The following is a 19283-nucleotide window of genomic DNA, read 5'->3' as shown; positions in this document are numbered from 1 at the left end:
TTATAGTTATAAATAAAGAAAAAGAAATCAACATCAGATTTGAGAAAGCTACTGAAGGCCAAGGAAGTGGTCTCTGATGTCAAATGACCCCCTTCATGGTGGATGAATGCATTTTTTACCATAAAATACCATGTTCCTTCTCCAAAGCTTATTCATGGCATTTGTCATCTCTGAGTTTCTCAGAGTGTAGATGAATCGATTCAGCATGGGCATTATGACTGTATAAAACACACTTAATGATTTGTCAATAGGGAAGGTCTTAGCAGGTCTCACATACATGAAAATGCAGGGAACAAAAAAGCAGACAACCACAGTGATGTGGGACCCACAGGTCTGGAGGGCTTTCCGCCTCCCTTCCTGACTCAAGTTCTTCAGAGAGTGCAGAATAACTCCACAGGAGATGAGTAAGAGCAGAAACACAATAGTGCAGATCAGTCCTCCATGTGCTGCTACTAAGAGGCCAATGACATAGTGTCAGTACAGACCAGTTTCAATAGAGGGTACATGTCACAGAAAAAATGATCAATGATATTGGGGCCACAGAATGAGAGCCCAAGAATAGTGCTAAGTTGAATTACTGAGTGCAGAAAACCTCCAACCCAGGACACCACCAGCAGCACAACACACACCCTCTGCCTCATGATCACCAAATAATGCAAGGGCTTACAGATGGCCACATAGCGGTCATAGGCCATCACCAGCAGAAGGAAGACCTCTGATCCACCAAAAAAATGCTCTGTAAACAGCTGGGTCATACAAGATTGGAAGGATATGGTATTTTTCCCTACAAACAAGCTTGAAATCAATTTGGGAGAAATAGATGAGGAATAAATGACATCCATAAATGATAAACTAGCAAGAAAAAAGTACATCGGTAAATTCAGGGTCTTACTAAATGTTACAGTCACCACAATAAGCATGTTGCCCATCATGGTCAAAATGTAGAAGAACAAGAACATAACAAAAAGGACTTTCTGCTCCTTTGGATTCTGTGTGAGGCCCAGGACAATGTGAGTCACATTGCTTCTTGGTTCCACCTATTCCTTATAGGTGCTGACTTCAGATATGAGGAACAGTTTAACTATAAATCAAATCAAAAACTTAAAAACACCTTTACATGGATTATAAGCTTAACATATTTTATTCATTCAATGTGTTAAACCTGACATTAAGATCATAAAGTCAGATAAGAATGTTTCCTGTTTTCCCCAAATGCTTTATTTTGTTTTGAAATTTCATGGGCAGTGAACAACTGCATTTTAACAAGAAACCAAACTTGTTCTGACAGTACTCCAACATTTGACAAACAAATAAGGTGATAAGTACGTCTAAAATGAGTATTTTTGTAATGATGAGTTCCTATTATGGCCTCTCTTCAGATTTCCGAATGCCAACATCAGTATTCCTCTGACAAACAGTGTTCTCTTGGTCCTAAAAAACAGAAATTATCTTTAATACTTCACCAATTTTTAAATATATAGTTTGTTTATTTTACTGTGTAGTGCAGGGAATTCTGCTCAGTGTTATGTGGCAATCTGGATGGGAGGGGAGTTTGGGAGAGAATGGATACATGTATATGCATGGCTGAGTCCCTTTGCTGTCCAATGCTGTTAATCAGCTATACTCCAATATAAAATAAAGCATTATATATATATATATATATATATATATATATATATATATATATATATATATATATATATATATATATATATATGCTGTATGTGGGATTTAGCTTCCTGACCAGGAATTAAACCTGGCACCCTGCATTGGGAGTGCAAGTCTTAGCCACTGGACCATCAGGGAAATCCAACTCTTTATTTTACACCTTCAGAAATGCAAAGGTAAGCAGTGTTGTGAAGAAATTCTGAATCAAAAAATGACTTCAGAGGGGAAATTATGAAAACAGCACAAAATAACTTTATCCCTTATATGATAAACAGTTAAAATTATTTTCTGTTTTCATTACTTCCCTTCTGAAGTCATCTTTTGACTCAGAACTTCACAGCAATTATTACCTCTGTATTTCTGAGGATGTGGGATAAAGAATATAAGGTAAGAGTTAGCATAGTATAAAATACAGACATTGATTGAAAAGGATCTGAGGCATATACACAAATATGCAGGGCACAAAGAATAAAATAACCAGAGAGATGCGAGAGACTCAGATGGAGAGGGTGTTGAACTTACCATTCTGTGAGATTTCAAAGTGTATAGGATCACAACATGTGAGTCCATCAAAAGGCATTACATTTAACAGGCAGATAAATTCTTAGTTGGCAGCAATAAAATGTGTAAGTATTCATGTAAACGACTTTCGACAGAGTCATGTTACACATGGATTCTATGTCACTGGGGCAAAAAAAAGCAGCCAGACTGTAAAGAGGATCCGCAGTGTTATATGAATAAATCTTCTAACCTGGGTGACTCCCATATATGGCCACACCTATATAAACATGATAGTGAGGTAGTACAGATGGATGCATAGTAGTCATAGGCCAGACCCATCCGTAGAATGATCTCAGCCACATCAATTGATGGTCAGCAAAGTTTTAAGTCATGGATTTCCTAAAGGAGATAGTTTTTCTTACAGCAATAATGTCAGCTAGCACTTAAGAGGTCAGGAAGTAAGAACAGCAGCTATCTATAAGGGATGTAAAAACATAGAATATGTAAAGCACTAACAAAGAGGATAAAAAAGACAATGAAAACACCTATCCTCTTCATGGACAGGAGTTCTCAAATCTCTAAAGATATTAACTTTTCCTAAACTATTCTTTGTAAGTCAAAAATTGAAACATAATTTTTTGTGGCTGGGCCTTTATTATAAAGTTAATTTGACAACATACATATGTAAGAACAGACATAATTCTGAAAAAGAAGAGTAATGAAGACGTTCTGGGCTTATTGGATTTCAAAATGTTCTATAGATGAACTGCAATTGTACCATGCGTTAAATAGTTCATGACTGAAGAAATCAGTGGAACAAAATAAAGTCCAGAATTGCATCCACGTAGATGTGGAATTTTAGAATACAGTAAAGTTAGGATTTCATATCAGTGGTGAAAGATAATTATGCAGCTACCAAAAAAATTCATTTAGAAAACAATAAAATACAATTCTTATTTAACTCCGTATGTATCAAAATAAATACCTGATGGATAAAACATTTCATATAAAATATAAAACCACAAAAGTGTTAAAATACTAATATCTAAAAAATATGGAATAATATTATGTTTAGGGAGAAATGATCAAAGCTTTTAATGATGAAACAAAATCACATAAAATATTCATAAATCTGACCAAGTAAATAACCAAAAAAAATCTACATAGCCAAGAAAGAATGCTGTATAGTAAAAGAAACTCAAAATCAAATAACAGGCCAGAAAATTAAGTACATAGATAACATTTCTTTGAAAAGATTATTTGCTTAGTATATACTTGCTCATAGAAGTAAGTATGAAAAAGAAAATAATCAAAAATATTAGTAGACAATTCAAAGATAAATACATAAAACTGGAACATGTGAAAAGATGCATAAAGCAATTATATTTAAAGAATTTCAATTAAAGTACACAAATGAATTATAAATTCTTTAATGAACCATATTGTCATATCCCCAAAACTGATCACTGGTTGTTAAGAAGGTAAACAGGAGATATTCTCAGACTGTGGGCAGAAGTGTAGGTATAACCTCCTGAATCATTTTGAAAATAACTATGAATATCAACATTTTAAACATATATTCCCTGTGATCCAAAATCTCTACTTCTGGAAACTAACATTTCTAAGAACACATAATCAAGAAGTTACATATTTATTGCAGAATTACACATCACAGGAAAAGATGTGAAATGACATGAAAAGTACTGGATACACTAATTCAGGAATGTTATAAGGGAAAATCACATATTGTAAGACTAACTGAGAATGAGTTAGATCTATACAGACTGTTATTGAAAGATCTTCACTGTGTTTGATAATAAAATGTAAATACTTGCTTCAGACATTTGTACACAAAATCATAGATAAATATGCTTGTATTTGTAAAAATTAATACTTGAATAATCTTAAGAAACAGACTTGTGACTACTCTGGGGAAGAACACTAGGAAACACTGAAAAGGATGGATAGGAGGTTTGGTTTGGTTTTACAGGTCATTTTACTAAGCTTTCAAGGAACGAATCATTCCAACTGTATATGAACACTTCCTATGAATAACAATTCAGTTTGTAACTTGCCTTTTTGCTTTCTTCCAGGTGTTTTTATGGAACAGAATCTCTTAATTGATTCAAATTTATCATTCTCCCCTTCTTGCCTTGTTTTGAACTATTTTGAAAGAAGGTGTTTTTCACTTGCACCATTTCATGTGGTTTCAAACTTTATCGATTATTATTATGCTTTCCTTTTACATTAAAATTGTCACAGAAAATTTCACATGTAATGTAACTGAAATTGAATACATAGGAAAATGTATATAATTAAATATTTTCACTAATAAAATAAAACGAATGGACAAAAATGAAAAGAATATCACTAAAAAATAAAACTAAGTCTCAGAAAATAATTTTAAAGATAAATAAATTGATTAAAATCATTGAAATTGTAAACATTTTATTTATTACATATTTTTATCAACTTCCTCCTTATACATATTACCCCCTACTAGGCAAAGGGATAACCAAAATGCTATGTGCAGAGCTGACATTTTACCAGAGAAGCATATTAGTAACCCAATTATACAGTTAATTATTATAATTATAAAAATGCTTTAAATGAATGGGGTAGGTGAATCCATTTTAGCAGGCTGTTGGTTTCTAAGGAGATGGGCCCTAAAGTTATATGAACCTCTTCATGGTGAATGTCAAACTTATTTGCTACAAGATATGATGTTTCTTCTCCAGAGTTTCTTCATAGCATTAGTCATCTCAGAATTTCTTAGACTGTAGATTAATGGGTTCAGCATGGGGGTTATGACTGTGTAAAACACACTCAATGATTTGTCAATGGGGAAGGTCTTAGCAGGTCTTGCATACATGAAAATACAGGGAACAAAGAAGCAGACAACCACAGTGATGTGGGAACCACAGGTCTGGAGGGCTTTCCGCCTCCCTTCCTGACTCAGGTTCTTCAGAGAGTGCAGGATGACTCCATAGGAGACGAGTAAGAGCAGAAATACAATAGTGCAGATCAGTCCTCCATTGGCCACAACTAAGATGCCAATGACATAAGTGTCAGTACAGACAAGTTTCAGTAAAGGGTACATGTCACAGAGAAAGTGATCAATGACATTGGGGCCACAGAATGGGAGCCCATAAACAGTGCTAAGTTGAATTACTGAGTGCAGGAAACCTCCAACCCAGGACACCACCAGCAGTGCAACACACATCCTCTGCCTCATGATCACCAAATAATGCAAGGGCTTACATATGGCCACATAGCGGTCATAGGCCATCACCAACAGAAGAAAGACTTCAGATCCACCAAAAAGGTGCTCTATAAAGAGCTGAGCCATACAAAAATTGAAAGATATGGTATTTTCCCCAAAGAACAGATCAGAAATCAATTTTGGGGTAATGGCTGAAGAATAAATGGCATCCATGAATGATAAGCTAGCAAGAAAAAAGTACATGGGTGAGTTTAAAGTCTTACTGACAGTGACGGTCACAACAATGAGCAGGTTGCCCACCATGGTCAAAATGTAGAAGAGCAAGAACATAATAGAAAGGACTTTCTGCTCCTTTGGCTTCTGTGTGAGGCTCAAAAGGACAAAGTAAGTCACATTGTTCCTTGATACCATCTATTCTTTTATAGGTACTGATTTCACGTATTAGAAATAGTTTACCTATAAAGCAAGGAAAAATATTGTAAACTATTATAAGCTAAATATGGCTTCTCATGTAGCTCAGTTGTAAAGAATTTGCCGGCCAATGCAGAGATGCAGGTTAAATCCCTCTGTCAGGAAGATCCTGGAGAAGGAAATGGCAACCCACTCCAGTATTCTTGCCTGGGAATTCCCATGGACAGAGAAGCCAGGTGGGCTACAGTCCATGGGATCATAAAAGAGTTGGACACAACTTAGCGACTAGGCAACAAGAACAAAGCTTGATATTATCTTTGTTCATTCAGTCAAAAGTGTTTATGGACCTACTCTATAGCACAGAGAACTCTGCTTGATATTATGTAACAACCAAAATGGGAATAGAATTTGAAAAAATAATAAATGCATGTATGAATACAAGTAAGTCACATTGTTGTACACTTGAAACTAATACAACATTGTTAATTAACTATACTCCAAAATAAAATAAAAAGGTTTTTTAAAGATGCCTGTGGAGCAGCTCTTTGTATCAAACATCCTATCACAGAAATTAGGATTACCATATTGAATAAGATTGTTTCCATACTCTCAATGATTTAATACATGAAGATTGGATTATATAATTTATAACCAATTTAATTATAAATATATTCCTGTTGTGCTAAGGAACACCTAAATCAGACTGATACCAGGAAAATCTTCCCTGAGGAAGCAATGCTTTCCCTGATTTTAAAGAAGAAGGTAAACAGAAGAGGACAGCAGGGAATAACATGAAAAGATGCGATATGTTTAAAGTCACAAAACCATAATACTGAAGATTCACTTAAGATAATCTACATATTCAGTCAGTAGAAAAAATTTGAATATAATGATTAAAGGCCACTGTATTAGCTGTTCAGTTCAGTGGCTCAGTCATGTCTGACTCTTTGCAACCCAATGGATTGCAGCACAGCAGGCTTCCCTGTCCATCACCAACTCCCGGAGTTGGCTCAAACTCATGTTCATGGAGTTGGTGATGCCATCCAGCTGTCTTATCCTCTGTCTCCTTCTCTGTCTGCCCACAATCTTTCCCAGCATCAGGGTCTTTTCCAATGAGTCAGCTCTTTGCATCAGGTGGCCAAAGTATTGGAGTTTCAGTTTCAACATCAGTCCTTCCAATGAACACCAGGGCTGATCTCCTTTAGGATGGACTGGTTGGATCTCCTTGCAGTCCAAGGGACCCTCAAGGGTCTTCTCCAACACCACAGTTCAAAAGCATCATTCTTTGGTCCTCAGCTTTTTTTACAGTCCAACTCTTACATCCATACATGACTACTGGAAAAACCATAGCCTTAACTAGATGGGCCTTTGTTGGCAAAGTAATGTCTCTGCTTTTTAATATGCTCTCCAGGTTGGGTCATAACTTTCCTTTCAAGGAGTAAGCATCTTTTAATTACAGGATAGCCCTCATATAGGCAAAGTGCTTTTCCATCTCTATAGTTCCATTTATTCTTTTGTAGAGTGTAATTTCAGAGATCAGAAACATTTTACCTCTAAAATGATGGGACATACTGTAGAACAATATATTGTAAGTTTAATCTTATTTATACAGTTTACAAATATTTACTTTATATTGTGTCACATTTTTCAGATAATGTAAACTCGGAGCCATCTCAAAGTGTCTACTAATTAATTAATGGTCAGGGTATATACCAGGAGTGGTACTATCAGAGGACAAAAATAGTAGTGTGACTGTGGAAGCATCTTTTCATTAAACTCTCCTTCATTTCCAGATAAGGATACTTCTTGAGTTTAAAAGATGGCTTCTGACTTCATTTAATTTTTTAACCTTTTTGTGACAAATGTCATAGAAGTCTTAACCAACCACGTTCTAATCTTGTTCCACTTGTTACTCAGTGATAGTGAACATTCCTTGAGGTTTCCATTTAGCAAACTATTAGATTTGACTCCAGTGACCTAGTTTATATGACATGAAAACCAAAAGCCTTATGAAACTGGGTTTTACATAAACTTCATCATTAATATGTGTAACTCAAATGTCTTTAAGTCTTCTTTTAGCAAATATGTATCACTTTTATCATGAAACCTATTTCAAAACCAGTAAAATATACTTTATTAAAAAGCAGAGACATTATTTTGCCAACAAAGGTCCATCTAGTCAAAGCTATGATTTTTCCAGTAGTCATGTATGGATGTGAGAGTTTGACTATAAAGAAACTTGAACACCAAAGAATTTATGCTTTTGAACTGTGGTCTTGGAGAAGACTCTTGAGAGTCCATTGGACTGCAAGGAGATCCAAACCTGTCCATCCTAAAGGAAATCAGTCTAGATTATTCATCGGAAGGACTGATTTTGAAGCTGAAACTCCCATGTTTGGAAACCTGATGTGAAGAACTAACTCATTTGAAAAGACCCTGATGCTGGGAAAGATTGAGGACGGGAGGAGAAGGGGCTGACAGAGGAAGGGATGGTTGGATGTGATCACTGACTCAATGGACATGAGTTTGGGTAAATTCCGGGAGTTGGTGATGGACAGGGAGGCTTGGCGTGCTGCGGTCCATGGGGTTACACAGAGTCAGACATGACTGAGCAACTGAACTGAACTGAAAATATACTTTTATAAATCTAGGTGTAATACTTTAAATAAGTGTCAATCACCACTCTGGGTCATACTTTTCATATTTGTAAAATGAGATTTTGATAGATAGTTAACTGAGTTTTCCTGAGTATCTAGTGGGCTACATATATGTAAGTAGCAGAGTTCTTGAACCAACATAAATAATCAGTCTTCGTTGTTTTTTTTTTTTTTTTTAAATATCAGAAATTCCATTTAAGCATATCAGCAAGTTTATATCCCTCTGAAATGTGAAAGATGGTGAGAAAACAAATATTTTTTATTCAACCATTTATGTTAATATAGACCAAAATATCTTAATGAAAAGAAATAACATGATTAGAAGAATATAAAAATTTTCTCTTGTTATGAAGAATTATACACATGGCTCAGTCACTTTAGTCATGTCCAACTCTTTGCGACCCTATGGACTGTAACCTGTCAGGCTCCTCTGTTCATGGGATTCTCCAGGCAAGAATACTGGAGTGGGTTGCCATGCCCTTCTCCAGGGGATCTTCCTGAATCAGGGATTGAACCCGTGTCTCCTGTGTCTCCTGCATTGCAGGTAGATTCTTTACCATTGAACCATTGGGGAAGCCAATATATACACATATAAATATATATAATTATATTTAAAGCATCACATTTTATGTTCACAATGACAAAAAAATCTTCAATTTATAGTTTAAAAAAAGAAAAAGAAAAAGCTGAGACTCAGAATTTCAAATTAACTTTCCCAAAGTTACCTGATTTTAAGTGACAGACCTGGAATTGGAGTCTAAGTTTGATTTATTTAATTTTCTCTATGGTCAGCTTTTTTTTTTAAATACAGTTCTTAGAAACTAAAGTGATGTGATTTCCTATGTACAGTAATGCAGAAATTTATACAAATGCAAAGCCTGGTTTCCACTGTTAACTATTAAAGTCTTACCTTTTGTAAACTTGCTCACAATTTGAAGAATTTTTACTTACTCATGAAGACCTGGAAGTCTTTGGGCCATCTGCTTAACTCACTGAGGACAAAAAACTGTATTATTCTTTGAAGGCATATTTGACTTCATATGCCTATGTTTGTCCATTTTCTCCATGATCTTCCAAGTATTTCAGAAAATTGTTACTTACGTTGTAGCTCCATTTCAAAAGAATCATAGTAGAAGAAAAACTAAAAGTTTCCCATTAGAAAATTTTCACAAAAAACACACCAAAAAAATCCTATGTCATCCTGTGTCTATGTATGAAGGTAACAGTAGCTATTTTACCAGGGAACTTTCTATCTTATCCATTCTTCTCTAGTAATATCAATAAAGAATAACTACCATTCAGATGTTTAACTAGTCTCATTCTATTGTATTGGTATGGACAAACAGTTCTACTTTAGCTTTAGAGATGGCATTCTTGTGTCTTTTTTACATCATAGCTTAAGCCTACTAAAGCATCTCCTGAAATCATTACATTAGCTCTTAAGAGGACAGCATTGTCTACTTAATACAACCAAATGTTGTGATGATTTTGTACATTCTCATGATGTTAATCACGGAATCCTGCAATTGGAATGTATCCAAAACTGATGGTTGTGTAATTAAATTCAATGGGATTTTCCACCAAATTTTAAAAGAACATCTACATATTAAAAAGAAAAAATCTGTTAAGAAAATCACATCACATAACTAAAGTAAGGAATATGTAACAAGAGGAACAACAACAACAACAACAACAAACAGTCTCAGAACCATTATGGAAATATTGCCAGCTGAAAATAAAATATCAGCCCTGTCATTTTGTCCCAGTGAAAATGAGTTTGACACTTTCTCTACTTTGCCATAGCAAGACTATTTTTTCTTTGATTTAATCAACTTATATAAATGTGAGGTTGAACAGGTGAAAAATCTTATCTTCAATGTAGTTGTAATAGATATCTAATCACTCATTATTTTAAAAAAAAAAAAAAACCATCTATTTTTTTTGCCAGGTTTTATTCTATGAACTATTGATGTGAAGAAAGCCGTGGCAACCCACTCCAGTACTCTTGCCTGGAAAATCCCATGGACAGAGGAGCCTGGTAGGCTACAGTCCATGGGGTCGCGAAGAGTCAGACATGACTGAGTGACTTCACTTTCACTTTTCACTTTCATGCATTGGAGAAGGAAATGACAACCCACTCCAGTATTCTTGCTTGGGGAATCCCAGGGATGGAGGAGCCTGGTGGGCTGCTGTCTATGGGGTCACATAGAATCAGACACGACTGACGGGATATGTTTGCAGCACCAGAGATCAGTTGGGGAGGCTTGCAGGCTCTAGAGCACAGGTTCAGTAGTTGTGGTACAAGAGCTAAGTTGCTCCACAGCATTCTGGCACCTTCCCAGACCTGGGATTAAACCCATGTCCCCCGCATTGGAAGGCAGATTCTTACCCACTGTACCATCAGGGAAGTCCCATATTTACTCTCGAAAGGGGTAACTGGAAGTGGCAGCTTATAATTTGGAAAATATTTAGTAAGTATTTACTCTGTTCCAAGTCTATTCTATGCACTGGAAATGCAGTAGTGAGTACAAAAACCAATACCTCTACTACATGGAGTTTACATAATAATTAGAAGAGAGAGATAATAAGTACATTAACCAATCAGATGATGAAGATTCTGTAGAGAAAACATAATAAAATGATGTGATGGAGAGTAAATCAGGGAGATAGACAATGATTTTATTTTGGGGGCTGAAGAATACTTCTAAGAAGGTGACAGGTGAACTGCAGTCTGAGACCATGATCCAAACAGATGGAGGTCTAGAGGAAGAGAATTGTGGGAATAAAGAGATTTAGTTCAAAGGTTCATGGGCAAAAGCAAAGCCATTGCAGCTGGAGCTAGTGAACAAGGTAAAGAATGATATAGGATAAGTTCAAAGAGATGCATATTAAAAAGCAGAGACATTACTTTGCCAACAAAGGTCCATCTACTCAAGGCTATGGTTTTTTTCCAGTAGTCATGAACAGATGTGAGAGTTGGACTATAAAGAAGGCTAAGTGCCAAAGAATTGATGCTTTTGAACTATGGTGTTGGATAAGACTCTTGAGAGTCCATTGGACTGCAAGGAGATCCAACTAGTCCCATCCTAAAGGAAATCAGTCCTGAATATTCATTGGAAGGACTTGCTTAAGTTGAAACTCCAGTACTTTGGCCACCTAATGCAAAGAAGTGACTCACTGGAAAAGACTCTGATGCTGGGAAAGATTGAAGGCAGGAGCAGAAGGGGATGACAGAAAATGAGATGGTTGGATGGCATCACCGACTCTATGGACATGAGTTTGAGTAAGACCCGGGAGTTGGTGGTAGACAAGGAAGCCTAGTGTGCTGCAGTCCATGGGATCGCAAAGAGTTGGACATGACTGAGCGACTAAATGGAACTGAACTGAAAGAGATGCGTGTTTGAGGGGAGTGGAGGGATTGAAATTGGGCAGAGGCTGATAGACCAAGACCAATTACTTACAGTGTAAATTTGATTAAAAGGATAACTTTCTTTCTACCAAGCAGTTTAGTTCAGCTCTTCTAAATGAATGCTTCTACATGGCAGAAATTGAAGAAATTAAAGGAAGCCTCAAAGAGGCAATGAGGAAATCTATGCTGCTGACTATGCTAAAGAGTCCATCAAAGAGAATCCCTGCCGAGAAATGAACACAACTTCTAGGGAAGGAGGTTGCTTGAGTACATATGTTTTATTTCACTTCCTCCTGATTTGAGTGGAACTTAATTAATCATAACATTAAGGTTGTTTGGTGATCTTTGAGTTAGAAAGAAGTTAGTGATACTCATCCAGGTGAGATAAAACTTCCCTTCCCACATGGACAAATTCCTCTTGGGTGGTTTTAATCATGACCTTCACCTCAGTGTCTCTCATCCTGGACATTGTTAGACAAATGCTATAAATTCTTGCTCTTGTGTCTTCCTTGAACACACAATCTAAAGTGGTCCCTGCCATCTGAGTCACTATCATGCCAGGTATTTCAATTTTTTAAGCACTTTGCACTCTGACTGCAATTTTTAATAGGTTTCTTACTTACTGCCTATCTCCCTCCACTAGAAAGTGTTATGAGCTGTGTGATGTGTGTCATTAGTATGATATAGTGTGTAGTCTTTAGCAGTGCAAGTTCTAAAGTCAAATTAAATAGGTTCAAGTCCAGATGTTTTCTAATTGTGATCTCTGGTAAATTATTTAAATTTTCCAAGCTTCAGTTAATTCTTCTGGAAAGCAGGAATAATACTATGGATTTTCATAAGTTTTCTTGGAGATTAAATAAAAACTTGCTTTTGCAGCACCAGCCAAATCATAGTAAGTAACAGTAGCTTTTACTACAATCACTAATTATTGTGCTACAGATTTCTATTTTGTCATACAAAGTTTATCAGATGTTGGGATCTTCCTGAACCTGATTTTAACTTTGGAGATGTTAACATTTTAAGGTGAATTGTTTAGAAAGTGAATCCCATGTTTCTTGCATTAATTTAGGGGGTTTTACTCTTAGAATTTTGAAAGTTCCTCATGACCTCCTAATAAAATAACCACATAGAGTTGAAAAATAAATGTCAATCATACAGTGTGTTTTTTTTTAAGTCAGATATAAATGGGAAACTGAGGAAGATATGAAGGAAGTGGCAAATATAGTGTCATTTGTTATGTACCCTCTGAGTGAAAAGCACTGTCATGGATATTTTGCATACAATGTCTTTATCTAAAGCTTGAAATAGACCTATGAAATGAACTACCATTTCATCGCACATATGAACTGAGACTAAAACAAAATCCCATGAGCTTATGAAATGCATGTACTGTTACATAAACTAATGAGGTAGAATCCAGTGCAAGCTCTATTCATTCAAGGGAAAAAGTTATCTACACAGTATTGCTCACATAAGGAAGCATCATTTTCATCTAAGGAACCAAGGTAAGATCCATGGAGGTCCCGATCTGGAAGGAATGATGCTCTTGCTAGTTCAAGAAGAGATACAATCCCAAATCTGGCTTTGCTGGAAGGCAGGTCAGAACCAGTCAATAACTTTTTCCTTTTAAAAACATTTTTATCACATTTACCATGACCTCTTCAGGCACTTAATATCTGTAAACCCACTTAACTGGCCCCATATCATTATGAGATAGTCATTATAGCTACTGTTGCTGCTGCTGCTAAGTCACTTCAGTTGTGTCCTACTCTGTGCGACCCCATAGAGGGCAGCCCATCAGGCTCTCCCGTCCCTGGGATTCTCTAGGCAAGAACACTGGAGTGGGTTGCCATTTCCTTCTCCAATGCATGAAAGTGAAAAGTGAAAGTGAAGTCACTCAGTCATGTCCGACTCTTCATGACCCCATGGACTGCAGCCTACCACACTCTTCTGTCCATGGGATTTTCCAGGCAAAAGTACTGAAGTGGGTTGCCATTGCCTTCTCCCAATAGCTACTGTAGTTATAGATAAATAAAGTATGATGTAGAAAGATTAAATAACTTTCCCAAATAAAATGAAAACTCAGGAAATCTGACTTGAGTCAAGTCTTACCACTGCACTATACTACCTTCTCTACACAAATATTGGGTCATATTCTGGTTGCCTGTTGTGCTGATCTCAAGTTAATAAAATGACCATTTGTTCCTACAATCAGGGAGGTTTAGGGGAAATCATAGCTATAAATGGATCAGCCCCAAAGTCTAAGGGACATGAGGCAAATGGAAATCAGAAAAGCAGGAAAGAGTGACCAGTAATGACTGAGAATATTGGGCCCCTAAGAAATATTATAAGGGCAGTCAGCTCAGAGCCTTACTTTTCACAGCAGATGCAGAGAAATCATATATTATCTCTCCTAATGCTCAGAAATATTAGATTAATGAGTGATTCTATATAGTTACAGAGACTCCAATAATGATATTTGTGAGAGCAATAGCTATGGAACACTTATTAGTAATAAAAAATCCATGAGGATTATTTATTTAATCTTGATTAAGTTTCTGTCATTCTCCTTTAACTCAGAAAGATGTGATTTGCCAAAGCTCATACTCTATGTGGTAAAAACCAATTTTTTATCTCAAATCTATCTTACTCAGAGACTACTCTTAACCATTATAGAATATCAAACCCTATCACACATTCCTCCAAATGTGCATATAAAAATGATACAAAAAGTCTCTTTCACAGAGAAAAATTGCTTTTACAAGCAATGTTCTCAATATGAGTGGTTGAGATTACAATAACAATGAATTTTATTAATAGTCCAAATAACTTAGCAAGAATAAATGATAGATCTTCCCTTTGTAAGCACAAAGAGGAAAACAACAACAACAGCAACACACCATAAGTAGCAAAATATTTTAAAAGGATAGAAATAGAAGAAGGAGAATAAAGACCAAAAACATGTCTATTTTCTCAGAATACTATATTTCTTGGTTTGCAGCACAAAAGTAGTAAGCATGCATTGCATGATCTATGAAGAACTGAAAGTTTTATTATTCTCATAAGATATGCTATGAAAGATAATCCCCAGGAAATTCTTTAATTGGGTGATCCATTAATTGGTTGAGGATGCATATATTATCTAGTGTACTATTATTCAAAGTGTATGCATAAATCACCCATTTAGAAACATCTGTAAAAATTTATTTAGAATGTAGATATGCCAATCCCATAGTCTTATTGAATTAGTATCCCTGAGAATGTACATTTTAATAACTATTCTGAATAATTCTGAAAGTATACCCAAGTTTGACAACCAAATGGGCACTAAATAAATCTAAATAGGGTATTTGGAAGTGATAAATAATTTTCTCCCTGAAATGTTACTCAAAGGATTTATATGCCAACACCAACATACTTTTACATATGGTATTCACTTGCCACTGAACCAAAGAAATGATATTATCTTTGATTTAAAAGATAAAAATCATTTTATGCTGCTGTGATTATTTCTCAGGTGAAATCACATTTTGACCCAGAGCTTCTTCATAGCATTTTTCACCTCTGCATTTCTGAGGGTGTAGATTAAAGGATTTAACATAGGTGTTATCATGGTATAAAACACAGCCACAGCTTTATCAATTGAAAAGGTGATCACTGGACACATATATACAAGTATGCAGGGTGCAAAAAAGAGAATGACCATGGTGATGTGGGAGACACAGATGGAGAAGGCTTTGCATCTTCCCCACGAGCTATAGATCCTTAGGAAGCACAAGATGACCACATAGGAGACCATCAAAAGGATGAAGTTCAACAGGCAGATGAACCCACTGTTGGCAGTAACGAAGAGACCAAGGGAATGAGTCTCCATGCAGACCAGTTTCAACAAAGAGTTCAAGTCACACATGGAATGATCTTTGACATTAGGGCCACAGAAGGGCAGCCAGACTGTAAATAGGATCTGAATGGCTGCGTGGACAAAGGCTCCAGCCCAGGCCCCTCCCACAAGAAGGCTATACACCTTCTGGCTCATGATGGTCATGTAGTGCAGGGGTTTACAGATGGCCACAAAACAGTCATGGGCCATTGCCATGAGAACAATAATCTCAGCAGCACCAAAAAGATGCTCAGCAAAGATTTGAGTCATACACCCCCTAGAAGAGATAGCTTTTCTCATTGTAAGGGAGTCAACTAACATCTTAGGGGTCATGGAGGAAGAACAACAGTCATCTATAAAGGATAAATGAGACAAGAAGAAGTACACAGGGGATTCTAGAGCTGTGCTGGCACTGATGGTGGTCATGATGAGCAGGTTGCCTGCCAAGGTGACCAAGTAGACAATTAAAAACACAGCAAAGGAAATTTCTGAAGCTTCACAGTTTGAGTCCAAGTGAAAGTATAGGTGGTATTTATTTTGTTCTTTATAATTTACTAACTTGTTTTTAACTTTCGGTGACAAAAAAATGTGCAACTTTTAAAATCAGAGAAGAAGAAAACACATAAAGCTTCAAGAACCAATCCATGATGTGGCCACATAGGTGGCACATTCACAAATACCCAAAGATGTATGAATTCTGTTCCTGGAAAGGCTAGGCATGTCGACCAGTGAGAAACAAAATGACTCAAAAGATAAGATCTTCATGAACCATATCTTTTCCTACTTTGCCTGTCTGATAGCTTCTCCACTTCCTCAAGACTGAGAAATGGTGCTCTTCCAGATCTCAGAGGCTGCAGTCAACATCCATTATAGCCCTGGTCACACTGTTTCACACTTGTATCTCTTTTTTTCAACAGTGTGTGCCATTGAAGGCAAAAATATGCATTATTACAATTGCAATCTTATTCATAAACTGTTTTTCCTCTCCTGGTCAAAAAGTAAACATTTACTGAGAGACAGAATAAAAAACTAAAAAAGAGGAAAAGAGAAAGTGGGAGAGAAAAAAGAAGAAAGGTAGTTAGAAATACATTAAAGAGCAAAGAAAGAGGAACTTAGAAATCCAAAGCCTTAGTTTAAATCTGGGACTTATATCTTATTAACTATATAATTTTGATTCATTTAATCCTTCTTTTCCTCAATTTTTTCACCTGTTAAAGGAGGGTTATATATTACTGTGTTTAGGGTTACTGTAAAGATTAAAATATTTTAAACATTATTATTTTGTTGTTGTATGATTTAATTCTTTTCATGAATTTATCACTAAAGAAAACTTCAAAATTCTCTCTAAACATCTCCAAAAGGCAAAGATTCTGTAAATGCAAACTAACCAGTTGAGGAGAACACAGATAAATGTTGAAAAGGAGGATTGTCAAATTTAAAAAATTGAAGCAAGCTATTAATAGAATCTTTAAAATAAAGATTTAATTATTGCTTATTTGTTTTACTTTTTGTGTGTTTTCCTTCATTATTTGTTTCTTTAACTCATTTGCTAAAACCATATTCCAATACATAAGTAATTTAATCCTTCCAGTTTCAGCTTATGACTGGGTGTGGAGTTTTCTGGGAAAAGAGAAACTTTAAACTTAACTCATTATTCAAATAAAGACTTTGTATAAGGGAGGACAAATGTACACCTGTGACTGATTCATGTCGATATATAGCAAAAACCATCACAATATTGTAAAGTAATTAGCCTCCAATTAAAATGAATAAATTATATTTTTTAAAAAAGGAAAACATACAGACCAAAGCAAAAATAAATAAATAAATAAATGTAAGTGGAATTTAACCTTTAAAAAACAAGCAAAAGACTTCATAGAATGTAGTCTTATGATGTATTTATTTTTTTCCCAATATTTGGTATTATAAAGCATTTAGTGAGACAGACAGGAAATGTGGAGAGAAACAGACAGGAGAGGTGAGGGAAAAGGTGCAAGGGAAAAACAAAGAAAGAAAAAGATAAAAAGGGAAGAGGAAAAAGAAGAAAAGGACATGCTGCAGAGTGATCTGAGAAAGACATTTTGAAGCAGGTGCTTTGTAATATAGCCAACAAGTGCTGCACTTGAATTCCAAACTATTTAACTTTTTTATATTAACCACTAAGATCAACAACACACAAAACATAATGGCAAATAATTCATCAGTTGTTCTTACATGCAAAATGATCAGAAAAAACGTTATTTTTGCCCAGTTCAGTCCTGAGGGTTTTAAACTACTGACCTATCAATATTCAGTCCTTTGAAGGTTCAATAATATTTAAAAGAAATTCCATCAGGGTTTTCTTCAACCCAAGGTGTGTGTAATCAGAGTCATGAACATGTTAATTTACTGCAAAAAAATTTTTTTTAAAAATCAAAGTGTCTCCATAAAAGAAAACCCTGAAGTAAAATTTCTAAAAAGAGAACTGTACTTCTCTTACATATCAATTCACATTAGATCCTGTCTAAGACTTCTCATACTGGCCTGACTTGTTCAGCTAATAAACTAGCCCAGACAGAAGACACATGCACTTTGTATTTAAAAGGAATTTGGGTTTTAGAGAGAGAGGAAAGATTTCAGCAGCTGTAGCACATTTCTATTTCTTTAGGACTCATAGATGTTTGTAATATTTTCAGTTTGGGCTCAGACAGTAAAAGCATCTGCCTGCAGTGCAATGCGGGAGACCTGGGTTCAATCCCTGGGTCGGGAAGATCCCCTGGAGAAGGAAACGGCAACCCACTCCAGTACTCTTGCCTGGAAAATCCCATGGATGGAGGAGCCTGGCAGGCTACAGTCCATGGGGTCGCAAAGAGTCAGACATGACTGAGCAACTTCACTTTGGTCTGCTAGGCCCTAAGAACATAATAGCCATATCTAACACTAAAAAAAAAAAAAAAAAAGTAAATCCAATTATAAAAGTTAGCAGTGGATTAAAAGTACTTTGGGTTAAAAACTTCTAGAAGCCATTTCTTCCAACTTTTTTCAGATCATCTACAATCAATGAAAAGTCAGGTATTTTGGTCCTTGGGACTCAACCTGCCATCTCTCATCATTTCACTGAACACCATGGCTAGCCACAAAGAATATCATTGCCTTTGTGCTTCACTCACCAAAAAACCTTCACACCTCTTCTCAAATCCTTCAATTCTTGCAATACAGAGACACTAATTTTATTCAAGTGGGTGACTCACCTCTGTTATTTCTCAAGGGAAGAGCAATTAACTTAGGGAGACTTTGCCAAAATGAGAATCAAATGCCTTTCCCTTCCCTCTATGGTTCCTCTGACCAGAGAATGATATCTCTGACAAGGGTTAGAATTCATCTGTAGGAATGGGATCACCAGGCTACAGTCAGAACTTGGAATCTTCATTTCATTTTTTTTTCAATAAATGTTTGTGGAATATCTAAAATGAACCAGGCAGTTATATTCAATAATAAAAATGATAGCAGCAAACTATTAAGTGCTAAAGGTGAGACTATATTAAACACACTATG

General features: G+C 35.9%; 2 protein-coding genes, 1 long non-coding RNA gene and 1 pseudogene across 3 annotated transcripts; all 4 read right to left on the bottom strand.

The window, feature by feature from the left end:
- Nucleotides 1-93: 93 nt before the first annotated feature.
- LOC110145687 (olfactory receptor 4A47-like) lies at nt 94-2508 on the bottom strand (annotated as a pseudogene).
- Nucleotides 2509-4250: 1742 nt separating this feature from the next.
- On the bottom strand, nt 4251-19080 carry LOC139034230 (uncharacterized). The gene is made up of 3 exons (XR_011486651.1): nt 18980-19080; nt 9371-9452; nt 4251-4452 (listed from the first exon to the last, which is right to left on the bottom strand). It is a non-coding gene; the product is annotated as an uncharacterized lncRNA (long non-coding RNA).
- Nucleotides 4874-5806, bottom strand: LOC110145716 (olfactory receptor 4A47-like). Its single transcript, XM_020906135.2, has one exon. It carries the CDS (start codon nt 5801-5803, stop codon nt 4874-4876), a length of 930 nt encoding a protein of 309 aa, XP_020761794.2. The 5' UTR covers nt 5804-5806.
- Nucleotides 15393-16469, bottom strand: LOC110145686 (olfactory receptor 4C12-like). Its single transcript, XM_020906112.2, has 2 exons — nt 16430-16469; nt 15393-16318 (listed from the first exon to the last, which is right to left on the bottom strand). Exons 1-2 carry the CDS (start codon nt 16467-16469, stop codon nt 15393-15395), a joined length of 966 nt encoding a protein of 321 aa, XP_020761771.2.
- Nucleotides 19081-19283: the final 203 nt, after the last annotated feature.

The sequence above is a fragment of the Odocoileus virginianus genome, unplaced genomic scaffold (assembly GCF_023699985.2).
Source record: "Odocoileus virginianus isolate 20LAN1187 ecotype Illinois unplaced genomic scaffold, Ovbor_1.2 Unplaced_Contig_60, whole genome shotgun sequence".
NCBI classification, from domain to species: Eukaryota; Metazoa; Chordata; class Mammalia; order Artiodactyla; family Cervidae; genus Odocoileus; species Odocoileus virginianus.
Note: the sequence above shows the minus strand (reverse complement) of the source record. Positions and strands in the feature narration are given on the sequence as shown.